Source organism: Dreissena polymorpha, chromosome 7 (assembly GCF_020536995.1).
Source record: "Dreissena polymorpha isolate Duluth1 chromosome 7, UMN_Dpol_1.0, whole genome shotgun sequence".
Lineage (NCBI taxonomy): Eukaryota > Metazoa > Mollusca > Bivalvia > Myida > Dreissenidae > Dreissena > Dreissena polymorpha.
In genome coordinates, this window is record NC_068361.1 from 19,560,311 (window position 1) to 19,574,850 (window position 14,540).

Sequence of the window (14,540 nt, forward strand, 5' to 3'; positions counted from 1 at the left end):
TGTATGTGTATTGTATATTGTCACACTTCCTAGAGAGTACTTCCAGCATAATTATTGAAATATTGGTATGTTTAAATGTCAGTATTATACTTTTTTGTTTGCTTACGAAATAAAGTTTAATTTAAAAATATTATGCTTATTTTACGATAACGTATTATTTCGTTTTGGTGTGACTGGTTAGAAGTTGACGTCGGTGAAGTATAGCTGTTAAAATTGTTTCGTCATATGCAGTTAGGGTTGCGTATCCCGCTCGCGCTTTTACCTGAATCATTCATTATTTCCGATTATTGTATGGGGTGTACGTGAAGTCATGTACACTTCTCTTCATTGGTGGTGTAGGTTGAATCTTGCAGATAATAGCAGCTTCTTTAAACTAATTAATGTTGCACAATTCTAAATTTATCATATGTAAGCAACTCAACGTGATTGATGGCCGTTGGGGGCGTCCTGTGTGCACTTTGGGCATCGGCGGTGATCAGTTTATTCAAACCGTAAAGGCCCAGTCTCACTATGACGCCGGCGGAGCCCCGGTGCGTGATCCGGCATCTACCGGGATGAACAGGGGCTCTACCGAGATGAACCGGGGCTTCAACGAGAAAGTATTAAAATGTTAAATACCTCCGGGATGAACCGGGAGACTCTGGCAAGGACCGGCAAAGACCGGCGTGGCAACGGGAACAAACGGGATGGCATCGAAGCTCCACCGGGGCCCTTGCAGACCTCGTCATAGCTACGGCAACGCCCCGGTGAATGCCGTCATAGTCCTGGTATAGCTACCGTACATAAGTTAACCGGCATTCACCGGGACTCCACTGGGGTATTACCGGCTAATCGGGGTTAAACCGGGGTGTTGCCGTAGCGTTGATGGCGCCTAATGCCGGTATAGCCCCGGTGAGTGCCGGCGGAGTTACGGTATACCGGGGCTCTGCCGTGACGTTGTCTTGGCCATACCGGGACGCTGTTGGCTTTCACCGGTGCTCAACTGGGGCATACCCAGCGAAAACCGTGGCTCTGCCGGGGCTTAACCGGGATGAACCGTAGCCAGTCCGGGGTTGACCGGGACTCTGCCGGGCTGTGGACTGGCTTCAACCGGGGCGGCAGCGGGAAATATTGTGACCGCGTTAAATAATAAATGAATCATCCCGGTTCTCGCCGGTCGACCGGCGATAGCAAACCGGGATGGACCGGGGCTCTACCAGCAATAGTGAGACTTGGGCTTAACTCACTCACGAGTTTAGTTATATAATCTCCGCCGAATTGTTGTAAATATATTTGTACTTTTTACATGCCATATTTGTGCGTGTTTAGTATTCATAAGTACACGCCCTACATCATTACATATTATCGTTTCGGTTCTTTAGACATCTGAGCAAGGATGTTACCCCGTTTAAAGTCGTCTCGAGATTCATCAACTGAGTGGTGCCATTGAGGTCGATCTCCGTTGAAAATGAAACACATACAGGCGTAAAAATAATTGTTTTTTTGCATTTGTATTTCGAAGTCCTGTCAAATACAAGCAATCACTTCTATTGAGTATTTCGGTTATTATTTGAAAATGATAATGATAATGATGTTAATAGGATGATGATGATAAACTATGAGCAAATTGTCACAAGTAACAATGTTTAACATTTTGTTTACAGCAAATATTTGCAGTAAAAAAGTGTGATGATGATGATCAAAGATTTATAAGTAAACAAAGATTAGTGTTATTGGATGTTCACGCCCGGCGACGAGATTTTAATCATCTTATTGTGATAATCTTATACTATATCTGTAATCAATCTGACATTTTTCACGGCGACTGATCTGAGCAATCTCACGGGGGTACTGCAAGAATCGTCAGATTTCCGGTTTATCTGACAGATTTCACGATCTGACAATATTTACGCTACAACGGTCTCAGCAGTTAATAATATTTATTACTTAAAACGATTTTAGAACAAATACCGTCAAGTAGATACTTATTTTTAATGCTTTTTTCAACTTTGATATTTTAATTCATTCTTTTCCTCAATTAAAAAAAGAGATTTTCAACATTGATTATGAATAAATCTGAACGAAAAGCGGCTCAAGAGACGAGTGTTTTGATTAGCTGTTCAGAAAATGTGTACGTTGACGTACAAAAATGTACGTCGACGTACAAATTGTACGTCGACGTACAAATATATACGTCGACGTGTATTTCATATTTACACGTCGACGTACAATTTTTGTACATCAACGTACATAATGTACATCGACGTACATTTCTCATTTTACCTAGTAGGTCTTGTTGAGTTTCGACACAAATGGTACGCCATATATTAATGCATCTCAAAAAAAAAGGTGGCGCGCGTGATTAACGGCCGTGATGCAGCTTCATTTTTTCGGTTGTACAGCAATGAAAATAAAATAAGTAAATTGTATTTATAGCACTCCACAAAAATTGCATTCGTCTTCGAAAATATGTTGCTTAATCAATTAAGTGTGACAAACAAAGGCTTTTATCAAATAACTCATGATCCTCGCGTTCAAAAGATTACCACATGAATCCAGTTTCCGTTTCCTTGGTCTTTTTCCCATTGCTTCAGAAGTTGGAAAACTTGGATAACTCAACCGAACGAAATGAAAATCACTTTGTTTGTGATCGTCTGCTTTTCAATATTTCCCTCAATGTGTCATGCCTGCTTGATTCGCTTTTGTCAGACTCCAATTTTATCGATAAAAGGTTAAAAACCGCTATGACATTTTTACGCTGTACATTTTAAAGATGGAACTCGAGAGAGAAAAACTAATTTTTATTTACAGAACAACAAAACAAAACAAGGTAAAGAGATATTAAATATGTTGGCATTAAAAGGGCAGTTAAAAAGGGTAGTTAATTTATGTTAAAAAAAACAAAACCTTCATTATTATTAGACCTATATTTGCCAGCGTTGTAGCTCACCCATCCCATACGGCAAGCCGCAAAACAAGGCAGCTGCCTTGAATGATATTTAAAGACGAAACATTTTACTTATGTGTTCCTTGGATAATCGATTGTCAGAAAAAAATCAGTAACGGAATAATTAACGTTTGATTAGAAGCAAATTTAAGCACTTTTTTCCTTTCGTCTGTTGCATACGTATACATTTGTGCCGCGCTCTGTGAAAATGGGGTTTAATGCATTCCGCCAAAAATGGATTATTGCTAAGAAGTGACTTTCTTTAAACAGAAAATATCATTAAAGCGACAAGTGGCATCCCTGAGCGGGTCTGGGAGAACACTTTACATATATGCATTAAACACCCTTTTCATAGAACACGGCTCATTTATATGTAATACACTTAGATATGTTCTTTTGATGTTTAGAGTCCGCGTGTAAAGCAAATCAGACTGTACTACTTTTTATCTTAATATCAATAACGATAAAGGTGATCTACGCAGAACAAAATCATGGCCATATAAAACGTTTTTTTTTATGGCTGAGTTTGATATATTTTCATAAAACAATTTAAATTGATCGCAACGACGCGTCCCTTTTGAGATTTCTGAAGTATTTTCTTTGTATGTGACAAGAATCCCAATTGAAGTTTAAGAATGAAGTATGTTCGCGTTAGAATCTCTAGCGGTCCATGCACCAATTGTGTGCGGTACCACGAAAAAAACATAAAATAAAAAGAAATAAATGTGACATGATAAATAGAATAATCGGTTCGTGTCGTGGATGGAGAATGAGTAACTGGCTTGTCGGAGGATCTTATCGGGTGTGCCGAAATTCCTCCGACTTGGCAGATAACCTTTCTCCATCCACGTCACCAACTTATTATTCTCTATATCCTAAGGCGTACTATTCAGCGGTACATTATACAGGGAAATCGCGGGATTCAAAGTTAACGACCTGATGCGTTCTTAGTGTTCCGATGGCGTCTGTTTCCGTTCTCTTCACACCCTCACGGCTTAGAGGGGACTTTTACTGAGTCACGAGGCGCCGGATGGCGAATGCAGGTGTTCCTTTCTGGTTTAAAGAAGTATTACGCGTTTATTAAGTTAATGACACGTTATTAAAACAAACATGGTATCGAACAAACGCGTACCACAATTTTAGCAACTCGTTAAGTACTGAAATCGTGGTTTTTAAATCACACGAGTATATACATGTACATGCAATTATGATAATATTTGATTATTAACGTTAATCTAGCAACGATATTTAAAACTACACAAATAAATAGTGTTAAAACATAGTTATAGTAACCTAAACACGCTCCAGAGATTTTCTAGGTACACAAACAAGTTCCGTAGTGGGTTTCGCGGGCATGTCATCGAGCCCCCATCGGATTCTTCGACTTTACTTTGCCTGTGGCTGAGCCATTTAATAGTAATATAAATCGGCCGTGCTCTGTGAAAATGTGGTAAAATGAATGTGCGTAAAGTGTCGTCCCAGATTAGCCTGTGCAGTCCAAACAGGCTATTCAGTGACGACACTTTCCCCATAAACTTGAGTTTTGCTAAGAAGAGACTTTCTTTAAACAAAAAATATCATAAAAGCGGAAAAATTCGTCCCTGATTAGCCTGTGCGGACTGCACAGGCTTATTTGGGACGAAACATTACGCACATGCATTAAACCCCTTTTTCAAAAAGCACGATTCAAATGGAAGCACTACTGATAGGGCTCTGGTCTACAATATTTTGTCCAGCTAATTTAGTCTTCTTTCACAAGAAACACTTTTTTTTCGCATCACATCTGTCATGTATTATAACCACTACTACTGATCTCAATGTAGATTCTGTTTTTCTCTAAAAATGAGCCAGAGTTTAAGCCTAATAGTGTGTATCGTCCTAAAAAGTTCTTAGTACCTTTTTCGCACCGATGCAATAGCTTTACATCTGTTTAAAAAGCGCACCTGTGTTAAACTTGTTCAGGGACGGTATCTACAAACCTCCATATGAAAATCTTCACTAGAGTCTTAAGATGTCGTTAAATGTAAAAGAATATCAACGCGAATTAACTTCAGACTTAAAGAATTTCGTTTGGGACATGTGTAAATGCTGTAGCGACGTCTCGTTACGTCACGCAAAGTGGAAGTTTAGTGACGTCATATCATGGCGTTCTTACGTCACTCAACGTCGTTTCTAAGACGAATTAAATCAAGGAGACGAGGGAGCTATTACTTTGTTTGTTGATGATTTAAAATAAAAAAAAATAATTTTAAACAAAATGGAGGACGATGGAAAACAAATGTCGCTGTACGGTAAACGGATTTTAACCCCACAAGAACAAATGGGTTTATGGAAAAATATAGTATGGGTAAGCTGAACATGTAAAATGTGTATAATTATCTTTAGATCTTATTGAGAAAGTGGATAAGTGACTATTTAAAAAAAATAATATTTGTTGTTTAAAAATTAAACGTTTTACAAATGTTCCATTATTTTTTAAACTTTAGACTGAATATCAAGAGGCGTTGATAAAAATGGTCCAACATCTGAAAATACACTTTATATACGACATAATAATATAAATATAGCTATATTGTTAATGTTCTTACGTCGTTTGCCATTAATACGCTGTATAAATAAAGCTCCTTTGATAAAACGGGTTATACATATAAGGTTCATCACTAAAATACACCGATAAGCGAAAAATAGGAACAAGGAAGTTCGGTTGGTTTAAAATACCTATCCAAATAGAGAGCTCAGTCAAAACCTTGCCTTTTATGTTTGTATTGTCGGCATTTTGTATTCTGGTTTAAGTGTCTTTTTAAGGTATGTATTCCAGGTTATTGAGACAGTATGTGCTAACTTTAAAAGGGGAACATTATTATCTTTCCCGAAATACAGACATGTGTAAAACAATTGATATTTCGCGTTGCCACGCACCTATAATTCCGTTTATCTGTAGTTTTAGTATATTGAGTGCATACGATCTCACGCCTACAAAAAAATCATTCTTTTTTTATTGAAAACTCTTTGAAACGCATCAGTACCGTTAATTAGAGTGTGAACCACGGTATTTCATATTCATAATGATCCACAACGATTTTAATAAAGTAAAATTACTCCTGCTTATATTCCAACGCCTTTTTTAAAGGTGGCAGTTTAGAGTTGTAAACACACATATGTAATGGGTGTTTTGTAACATGGGTGTATCATCGTTGATTTTTCCATTTTGTGCAGCGTGCCTGAAATCCATGTAGTGTTGAAAGTTTTATTGAAAAGCCAAAATCGTTGGAAATTTCGACGTCGTTTGATTATATAAACCACTGCTCAAAGAAATTATAAAATAGACAGATCAAAGAAGACCGAAATAAGGCTCGATTGGTCATTGTCGACTTCTTACATGTATCTCGGGTACTCTTAAGTTTACTTACATGTATCCCGAGTACGGTAAATATAATTAAACGTACCCGGGAATTTTAACGCTAGATCGGTCGTTGTCGGCTATTTTTTTTACAGATAATTATGTTCACATTTATGTCAATTTTCTCTTAAATGACCTCTCTATTATCGGAACTCATACTCAAAAAGCATATTGATGCATTTATTTTTAAAGAGAAGTTTGTTTAAGATAAACAATATCGTTTTACGGCAATCGGTAGCGCGTTTAACGACATCGGTTTTTGGTCGGGAATACAAATCGGGTACAGTCTAATATGGACCGGGTACGTTTAAGTATATTTAACGTACCCGGAGTACATGTTAGTATAATTAAGAGTACCCGGGGTACATGTAAGTAGTACCCGAGCCGATAAAGACCAATCGAGCCGAAATAAGGATAACACTTTTAAAGGGGCCTTTTCACAGATTTTGGCATTTTTTTAACTTATTCATTAAATGCTTTATATTGATAAATGTAAACATTGGATCGTAAAAGCTCCAGTAAAAAATCAAGAAAAAAATTAAAAAAAGGGAAAGAACATTGCCCGAAGCAGGTGTCGAACCAGTGACCCCTGGAGTCCTGCCAGAGTCCTGAAGTAAAAACGCTTTAGCCTACTGAGCTATTCCGCCGAGTACAAATTGTTGACGTATTTTATACCTTATATAAGAAATCTTCGTAGTTTCACAAAATTTAACGACAAAAACAGAACTCTCCAAATTATTCAATCGTTTCGCGTTGCAACGCTTTATAATTTTTAGGTTCTAAAATCGTCAAAAGATGCATATAATGGCTATATTAGAGCATGGTTAATGTTCAGTATTACTGTTTTCTCACAAATATCATAACTAAAACGAAAACTTACGAATCTGAAACAACTTTTTTCAATTTTGTCAATTTACCAAAGCGTGAAAAGATCCCTTTAAAAAATAAAAACGATCTGACACTCGTTGTCATATCATACCATATTTTTATTAAACTCGTCCAGGAAATTCGTAAGTATAAAGCTCGCCAAAGGCTCGCTTTCTAACAAACTTCCTGAACTCGTTTAATAAAATATGTTATTATATACCTGTTAAATGCTTTTAACAAAATACATGTTGTATCAATCGTTGAAATAAAACATCCCGTATTACGCTACTCGCTGTTTCCAATTCTGTATTACCATACTAGCCGGACTACTTCGACCCATTTAATGACGTCACATTACACGCACCGAAAATAGAAATATTTTATATTACGAAATATAATATTACGTAGTACATCGTGTGACGTCATTTCTGTGACAAAACACAATAGTTTTATCTAAACTCTGTAAGGACATGTCGGACGTGGTGTTTTTTAACAGTAAACTATGTGTTAAAATCGTATTTTGGAGTGTGTGTTTATCAAGCAAAAATGTATATTTCGATAGGAATACAATAAAATAGTGTGGTTTAAACTAAGTTTCGATAAAGACATGGAAGATAGAATTGGAAGTGCATATCGTTTAAACATTTTTGTTATAAACAGCGGATTAAAGTTGTCAACTTAATTGTTATAAAATTTGATTAACGATGGCATTAAGGTAAGCGTGTCGGAAACCTGTGTTTTGCCGGTTCGAATGCTTACACGTTAATTTACATAAACTGTATTCATACGCGTCTTAAATAAACTTTGGCGTTTACCGTTTTAGTCATTGTTTTGTCAGTTTTGTTAAAATAAAAAATACATGTGTTAACTGTTTTCGTTAGTTGTTGTATATATTTAAAGGAATATTACGCTAGTCAATTGTTCCAAGAGTTTGTATCACTCTCGTGGCTTGTGCTAGTTCGCATCACACTCGAGGCTCCGCCTCTCGTGTGATACGTCATCACACAAGCCACTCGAGTGATACAAACTCTTGGAACAATTGACTAGCCTAATATTCCGTATATATGAAAACTCGTGCCAGATCCTATATTTATTCATGTAAATCTTTGTTAGGACGGCCGCCGATATGAAATGTTTCATCCAACAAAATAACAGGATGAGTCTGCTACATATGTGTTATTTTGTTGCCATATTTAACGTTTTTTGAATTGTGGAAGCTGTGATAAAAAATATCTAAAATTGTATTTTTTTAAGTCTGTAAGTAAGTCTACACAATCTAGGCACTACAAAAGGCCGTGCAAAGTTTATAATGAGCTTGATTATGATTCTGTAAATGACAGTAAGTTGACGATAACGATTTATTTATATGACAAAGACACGATTTACGGCAGTTTCGAAAATATATTATTATTATTATTTATTACGATAAATTTCGCATTAAAACTATCCTGCTGTCCCGTTATCGTCATCGTACAGCCCGTGAGTCAATCGTGATACATCTCCGGAACCTCCGTACGATATGCAATAAATCGTTATCTGATCCCGAGTGCCGTTGAGCACTTACAACGCTCACGAGTTCACGTGGTTGAAGCATTATTTTATACAACGATAAAAAGCTTAGACGAGTGTGTCATCTTGGCTACGTCACTACTAAGTTGAGTTGATGAGTTATTATATCCCCTCAATGGTAAGAGTCCTCTTTGTGTATATGGCGCCCTATCACATTTACCAATTCGTATTCATTCCATTTGTTTTAATCGCGTGTATGCATGATGGGCAGAATTATGAGTGAGTTTTGACGTCAGTAAATCAGTTTAATGTATATGTGATGTACCGGTATACGCTTCGCAGTAACACCGACATTCGTAAATTCGGACCAGAAAAATATACATTTTAAAGTTAATGCTCGGTAATCATAATACATGTAATTACTTTATTGGAAACATAGTCCAAAATATAACTTGGGGAAGGTACACAGGCCAAACTAAAGCTTGCGAGTATAAGGATACATAAAATAATACGATTATGCAGAAAAGAATTATAAGTTCAATGAACGAATACAAACATGTATTATTTAGACCATATATAAGCTAATAGAAAATCCCAGTAGCAAATTAGAAAAAAAGAAACACAAACTTATAACATAGTATTTAAACGACAATTAACATAAAACAATCGCATGTAATATTTGTACACATACAGCAACTCTAAATGTACATCATTTTAAACAAAAGAATAACTGAGATAATAAAATAAACCAAAAACATTCATGCTTCTAAAATCGTAACAAACAAAGCTTGTCAGAATAGACGCAACAGAACAAATGAGCCGTGCTCTGTAAAAAGAGCGCTGAATTAATGTGTGTTAAGAATCGTCCCAGATTAACCTGTGCAGTCGGCACAGGCTAATCAGTGACGACACTTTCCGCCCTTAAAATATTGTTTGTGTAAAGAAAGTATTTTCTTAGGAAAAAACAAGTTAAGGCGGAAAGTGTCACTTAATGCAAATGCGTTAAACCCCATTTTCACAGAGAGCGGCTCATATAATTATATTTTTCTAAGGCGCTTGGAGTGGTACCAATGCCTGATTTGGAAGCGTAATAGGCTAACCTATAAACATACACCAACTGAACAATTTCTGATATTGTGTTTTAATAAAAAACAGGCACCTTTGTATCAAGCCGATATCAACGCAGGTGTGATAAATTATATATAGTGGTATGATAGAGAGATAAAGAGGCGCAGTCAATATATAGAGGTACGACATATCACTCGAAATCAAATGTAAAGTATTCAATTTCGGCAGAAATGAAACAGATTCAACAAGTCAAATGAATTGATACAACGATGTAGTACATTCAATACACAAAAATCATCAAAACTGCTCAAACTTATTTTACAAATATTTCCCGCCAGAGGTGCAGAGCGGTAGAGTTTTTTTTTACTAATTCGTTCAAAATGGCGGCGAATAGTTATGATAAACAAAAAACAGGTTACTTATCGTTATGTAAAATATCAGGCTCGACACGAATAAAAACCGGCTCGGCAAGCCTCGCCATTTATTTATTCTTAGCCTCTTAACCTGTTATTCTTTTTTTTTCATACTTGATAAGTTTATTTTTTACGTATACCGGAAGTTGTTATATGAGTCAATGCTTCGACGCAGGTCATATTACTACTTAACAAAACAAACAATTTGATACCAATTTGTTATATATTGTAGACACAAAATGCAACACACACATTAAAAAAAATAACCGAAAGTGCTCATGACGTCTTGGTAAACAAATCATACGTCATAAATATATTCATGTTATTGTTGTTGTTTTTTATTCAGCTTGATTATATTTCATGATTTCTTTAAAAATCCTTACTTTAATTGATAATAAACATAAAAAAGGCTCGGCACGTATAAAACAACCTCTCGGCAAGCCTCGCCTTTCACTTTTTCACTTTTTTCTTCGCCTTAATACCTAATAGATTACACAACTACATGGCAGACTCCTGTTATTCTCTATGTACTGATCTATACCCAGATACACATTCACGCAGTTAATCAAGTGAAATGTGTTCATGTACATTACACTTAAAGAGTAGATGCAATGAAACGTTGAAGCGTTTATCCTGAAATAAGGCAGATAGCTCAAGACTTGGTTTGATGCAAAGTTTAAAGGACAAATTGACAAAATTCTGCAGGTGAATCACACTATTCTTGACATAATTTTCACATTCCTTCAAGAATGGTAGTATTGTTTCACATTATCAATTTATCAATATATACCAGACATATTAACGTGCATTCAATTATTGACGCTAAAAATAAACTACTCAGTAGATATAAATTGAATTTTTATATGTAATCCCTGCTTACAATGACTGACCAACAATGGGTAGGATGATATTATTTATTTAGCTTTTAAATATGTTCCAATTCCCATTAAGCATATTGTCTATCCATTCGGAACAAAAACAAAAGAGTGACTCTTAACGGTGATTTTAATTTATGAAATACAAAAACAACAACATTTGAAAGATAGAAGTTCCTTAAGGGTTTGATTGACTTGGTGATTAGTACAAATTCTAACAACGATACACTATCTTTATATGATATAACGACGAGAACCGTATATAATACAATAAAATTGTGAATGATAACCACGTCATAATCATTCATAATCTTATTACTCTAAATATTTCGTATGCAATTGCTCTTTATTTCACAGCTACTAGCAAAAAGCAATATTATTTACATATTAATTCACAATCATAACTAACAAAACTTATTTTTTTAAATTTTCAAATGTTTTTGCAGATGAAATATATTATGGAGTAAAATATCTTATACACGATCTAGTCAACAAAGTCTACACAGCGAAGGCAGTATAGCGATTTTCTAATAATGGCCCTTGTGCGCTCATCTGAGTTCAAGGATTTGACCAAGAGATGTAGTTTTTGACCACACCTGACCCAGATTCAAACCTGCCCTTTATATTGTCATATAAACATTTTGTCCTGGTTTCATCAAGTTTGAGTCATATATTGGGCCTTTAGATTAGGTACAAGTTTTTTCAAAGATTTGACCTGGTGACCTAGGTTTGGGAAGCAAGGGACCCAGATTCAATCTTGGCCTAGACAGTGTCAGGATTACAATTCAGGCAAAGTTTTATCATGAATGAGTAATAAATAAGGCCTTAAAGTGGTAACAATTGTGTCTTTTTTAAACATTTAACATGGTCGCCTATTTTTACGCTAACGTAACTCAGATTAATTCATTGTCCAGATAAATATGCTGACCAAGTTTAATCAAGATCGGATAAAACATGTTACCTCTAGAATGTTAATTAGCTAACAGTTGATGACACACAAAGCACAATACACGCTGAAAGAAAAAGGGCGTAGGGTGATTACAATAGCTTGCCTTGGCCACTTCATGCTCAGGTGAGCTAACTATAATGAATGACATTATTTCCATGTTTTGATCAGGTCTAATTGTAGCTAATCTGACTGTCATGACTATAACTAGGACACATTTTAAATGACGATATGAAATTAAATCTGAATAAAAGTCTAAACAACTATAATACATACAAAAACAAACATGCACTTCAAAACCAAAATTCAATGCTATTAATAAAATCGCAACCATTTACCGAAAGTAAATTGCATGCACTAGGTGAATTCCGTTCATGTAAAATTGTACAAAAAAGGAAAATAATAAAAAGGTTGAATTTAATTATAAAAGTTTCTTAATTTATTGAAATAGAAATTAGGTTAATAAATGAATAATAGTATAAATTACGTAATGCTGTAAATACTTTCTTTATTTTATTTTTTGTCAATTAAAAAGTCGGAACTGTTTTTATTTTGAACTCATTGATGTTGTCGTGCTTCCAAAATCCAACTATTAATTTTCTCGTTTCTTCATTAAAGTAAACTGATGCAGGTTTTGCAATGTCAACAGAGATGGTATTGAGGATTGTCTTGCCGACTGTATCCACTTGACTTATGGAGCTGTCACCACAGACGAAAACCTGCCCTGTGGCTGCCACATGTATGTTAGCTGTAATCCAGTCGTGTTTGAATGCAGGATCCTGGAACGTAGCTGTGACTGTTCCATCTCTGGTCAGCGTGTGAAGCATGCCATAGTCCGTCACATAGATCATCTTCCCATCAGGACTCACCCCAACACCTACAACACCTACAACTAAATGAGGTATACAACTTACACAATCTGGCACGAAATCTTGAATATTAGGATTTCTTTCTAAATAGTACTAGCGTAAGCTCACTTATTCTAATATCAATAGTTAGCAAACAGTGATCGTTCAAATGTATAACATTTAAATGGAACATACCTAAAATAAATAATAGGAAAATATTTATTTAAAAAACTAAATCAACTTTAAAAGAGTATTACGACTTTATAACATTAAAGACTTAAGCCAGTTATTCTTAATAATATAAGAAATTTTGAAAAAATGTGACCGCATGTGTTAAGCTTCTTTTGTTGTAAACAACATTATTAGTGCATAACTCATTAATGTCATGAGTTAGATACTTTGATAATTGAAATACCTGTCAATCAATTTTAATTGATCGGAGATGACGTTTCGGAACAGGACTAGAGTGCATGATTTCAATTAACGTCATTGTAACACTTATATAACATTAAAGTCGGTCCTTCAGCATGTGCCTGCCCTATGTAATTAACAGCCGTATTGATACAATCTACGCTCAGATCTCATCTTTATCAAGATTATGCATATGTAAACACAAAGTGCAAAGCATCCCTGAAACAAGGAAAATAATAATGTACTCATATATTACCTCGGGATGGTCTAGTTCTATCTTCGTATAACTTCTTAACTAACCGTCCGTCCATTGTGTATTCGTACAACGCAGTACCGGAAGTCACGAACACTTCTGCATCGACATGCGCAATTCCAATACAGACATGATTCATTTTAAGAACCTGTTTGCGTATAATCTTTCCGCCATCTACCCGTAAGAAATGAATCCAGTTTAGAGCATCGGCTTTTTTTTTGCTAACAGTCACCGCCATTTTGACTGAGGAAATGCTACACATGGACATCGGAGTAGCAGGAAGCTGAACTTGATCAATCACCTTGAACGCCTGATTAAGGAGTTTCACACAATAATTGTTATAGTCAGCAATGACGAGATCCCCGTTGGAAGTCGTACATATACCCGTAATCGCACATGAGATTTTATCAGTAGCTGTTCGAACATTATATTCTGACTTGTCCTCGATGCTGACAATCTTGTTTGTATCAACGTTATGTTGTGGATCGCCTATGATGATTTTCCCAAGATCAGTGCAGTCTGCATGACATTGAATAAATTTACGGTTAGGCTGGAATTTAATATCAGTTCCATCATTCTTGATCATGCTTTTTAGGAGTAAATCTGCTGCAGCAGTTTGATCAATACATTTTCTTAACGTAATAAACGTTCGTTCAGGTAGAATAGTGTCTTTGAGCTTAGCGCCATATATCTTTAACTTTGAAATACATTCTAAGCATCGCTTGGTGTCATCTTCAATGGAATTATTTAAGCGCTCGTGAATTGATTCCAATTCTCTTATGGTATTTTGCTGAAGTCGGTCAAGATTCTCGTTGATCTGTCGACGTTCATCAAGTATTTCTTCACAAATTTGTTCGTAACAAGCTTTAAGTGATTTTATATTATCTTTTCTTCTATCCACCATATCCTTTAAACGCTTCTGCGACTCTTCTATTCCTTTCGTCACTTGAACAAGGGGTATACGTTGTGAGTTTGATTTGGCCTGTTCAGCCAATGAAAACACCTTACTGCATTGCCTGAAATG

The 14,540-nt window shown here is 35.7% G+C and overlaps 5 protein-coding genes across 8 annotated transcripts in view; 2 read left to right on the forward strand and 3 right to left on the reverse strand.

Annotated features, from left to right (window-relative positions):
- The window catches only part of LOC127839507 (G-protein-signaling modulator 2-like), a 164,090-nt gene extending 161,475 nt beyond the window's left edge, over window positions 1-2,615 (reverse strand). The window contains exon 1 of the mRNA XM_052367897.1: window positions 2,526-2,615. Coding sequence (XP_052223857.1) covers window positions 2,526-2,565 — 40 coding nt within the window. The 5' untranslated portion in view covers window positions 2,566-2,615. The remainder of the gene's footprint in view (window positions 1-2,525) is intronic.
- The window catches only part of LOC127837801 (G-protein coupled receptor 157-like), a 231,957-nt gene that overhangs the window by 116,117 nt on the left and 101,300 nt on the right, over window positions 1-14,540 (reverse strand). The gene's annotated exons all lie outside the window — the stretch shown is intronic.
- Window positions 1-14,540, forward strand: part of LOC127837796 (uncharacterized) — a 225,974-nt gene that overhangs the window by 107,339 nt on the left and 104,095 nt on the right. The gene's annotated exons all lie outside the window — the stretch shown is intronic.
- Window positions 1-14,540, forward strand: part of LOC127837808 (uncharacterized) — a 224,846-nt gene that overhangs the window by 104,921 nt on the left and 105,385 nt on the right. The gene's annotated exons all lie outside the window — the stretch shown is intronic.
- Window positions 1-14,540, reverse strand: part of LOC127837809 (G-protein-signaling modulator 2-like) — a 178,789-nt gene that overhangs the window by 93,702 nt on the left and 70,547 nt on the right. The window lies entirely within an intron of this gene.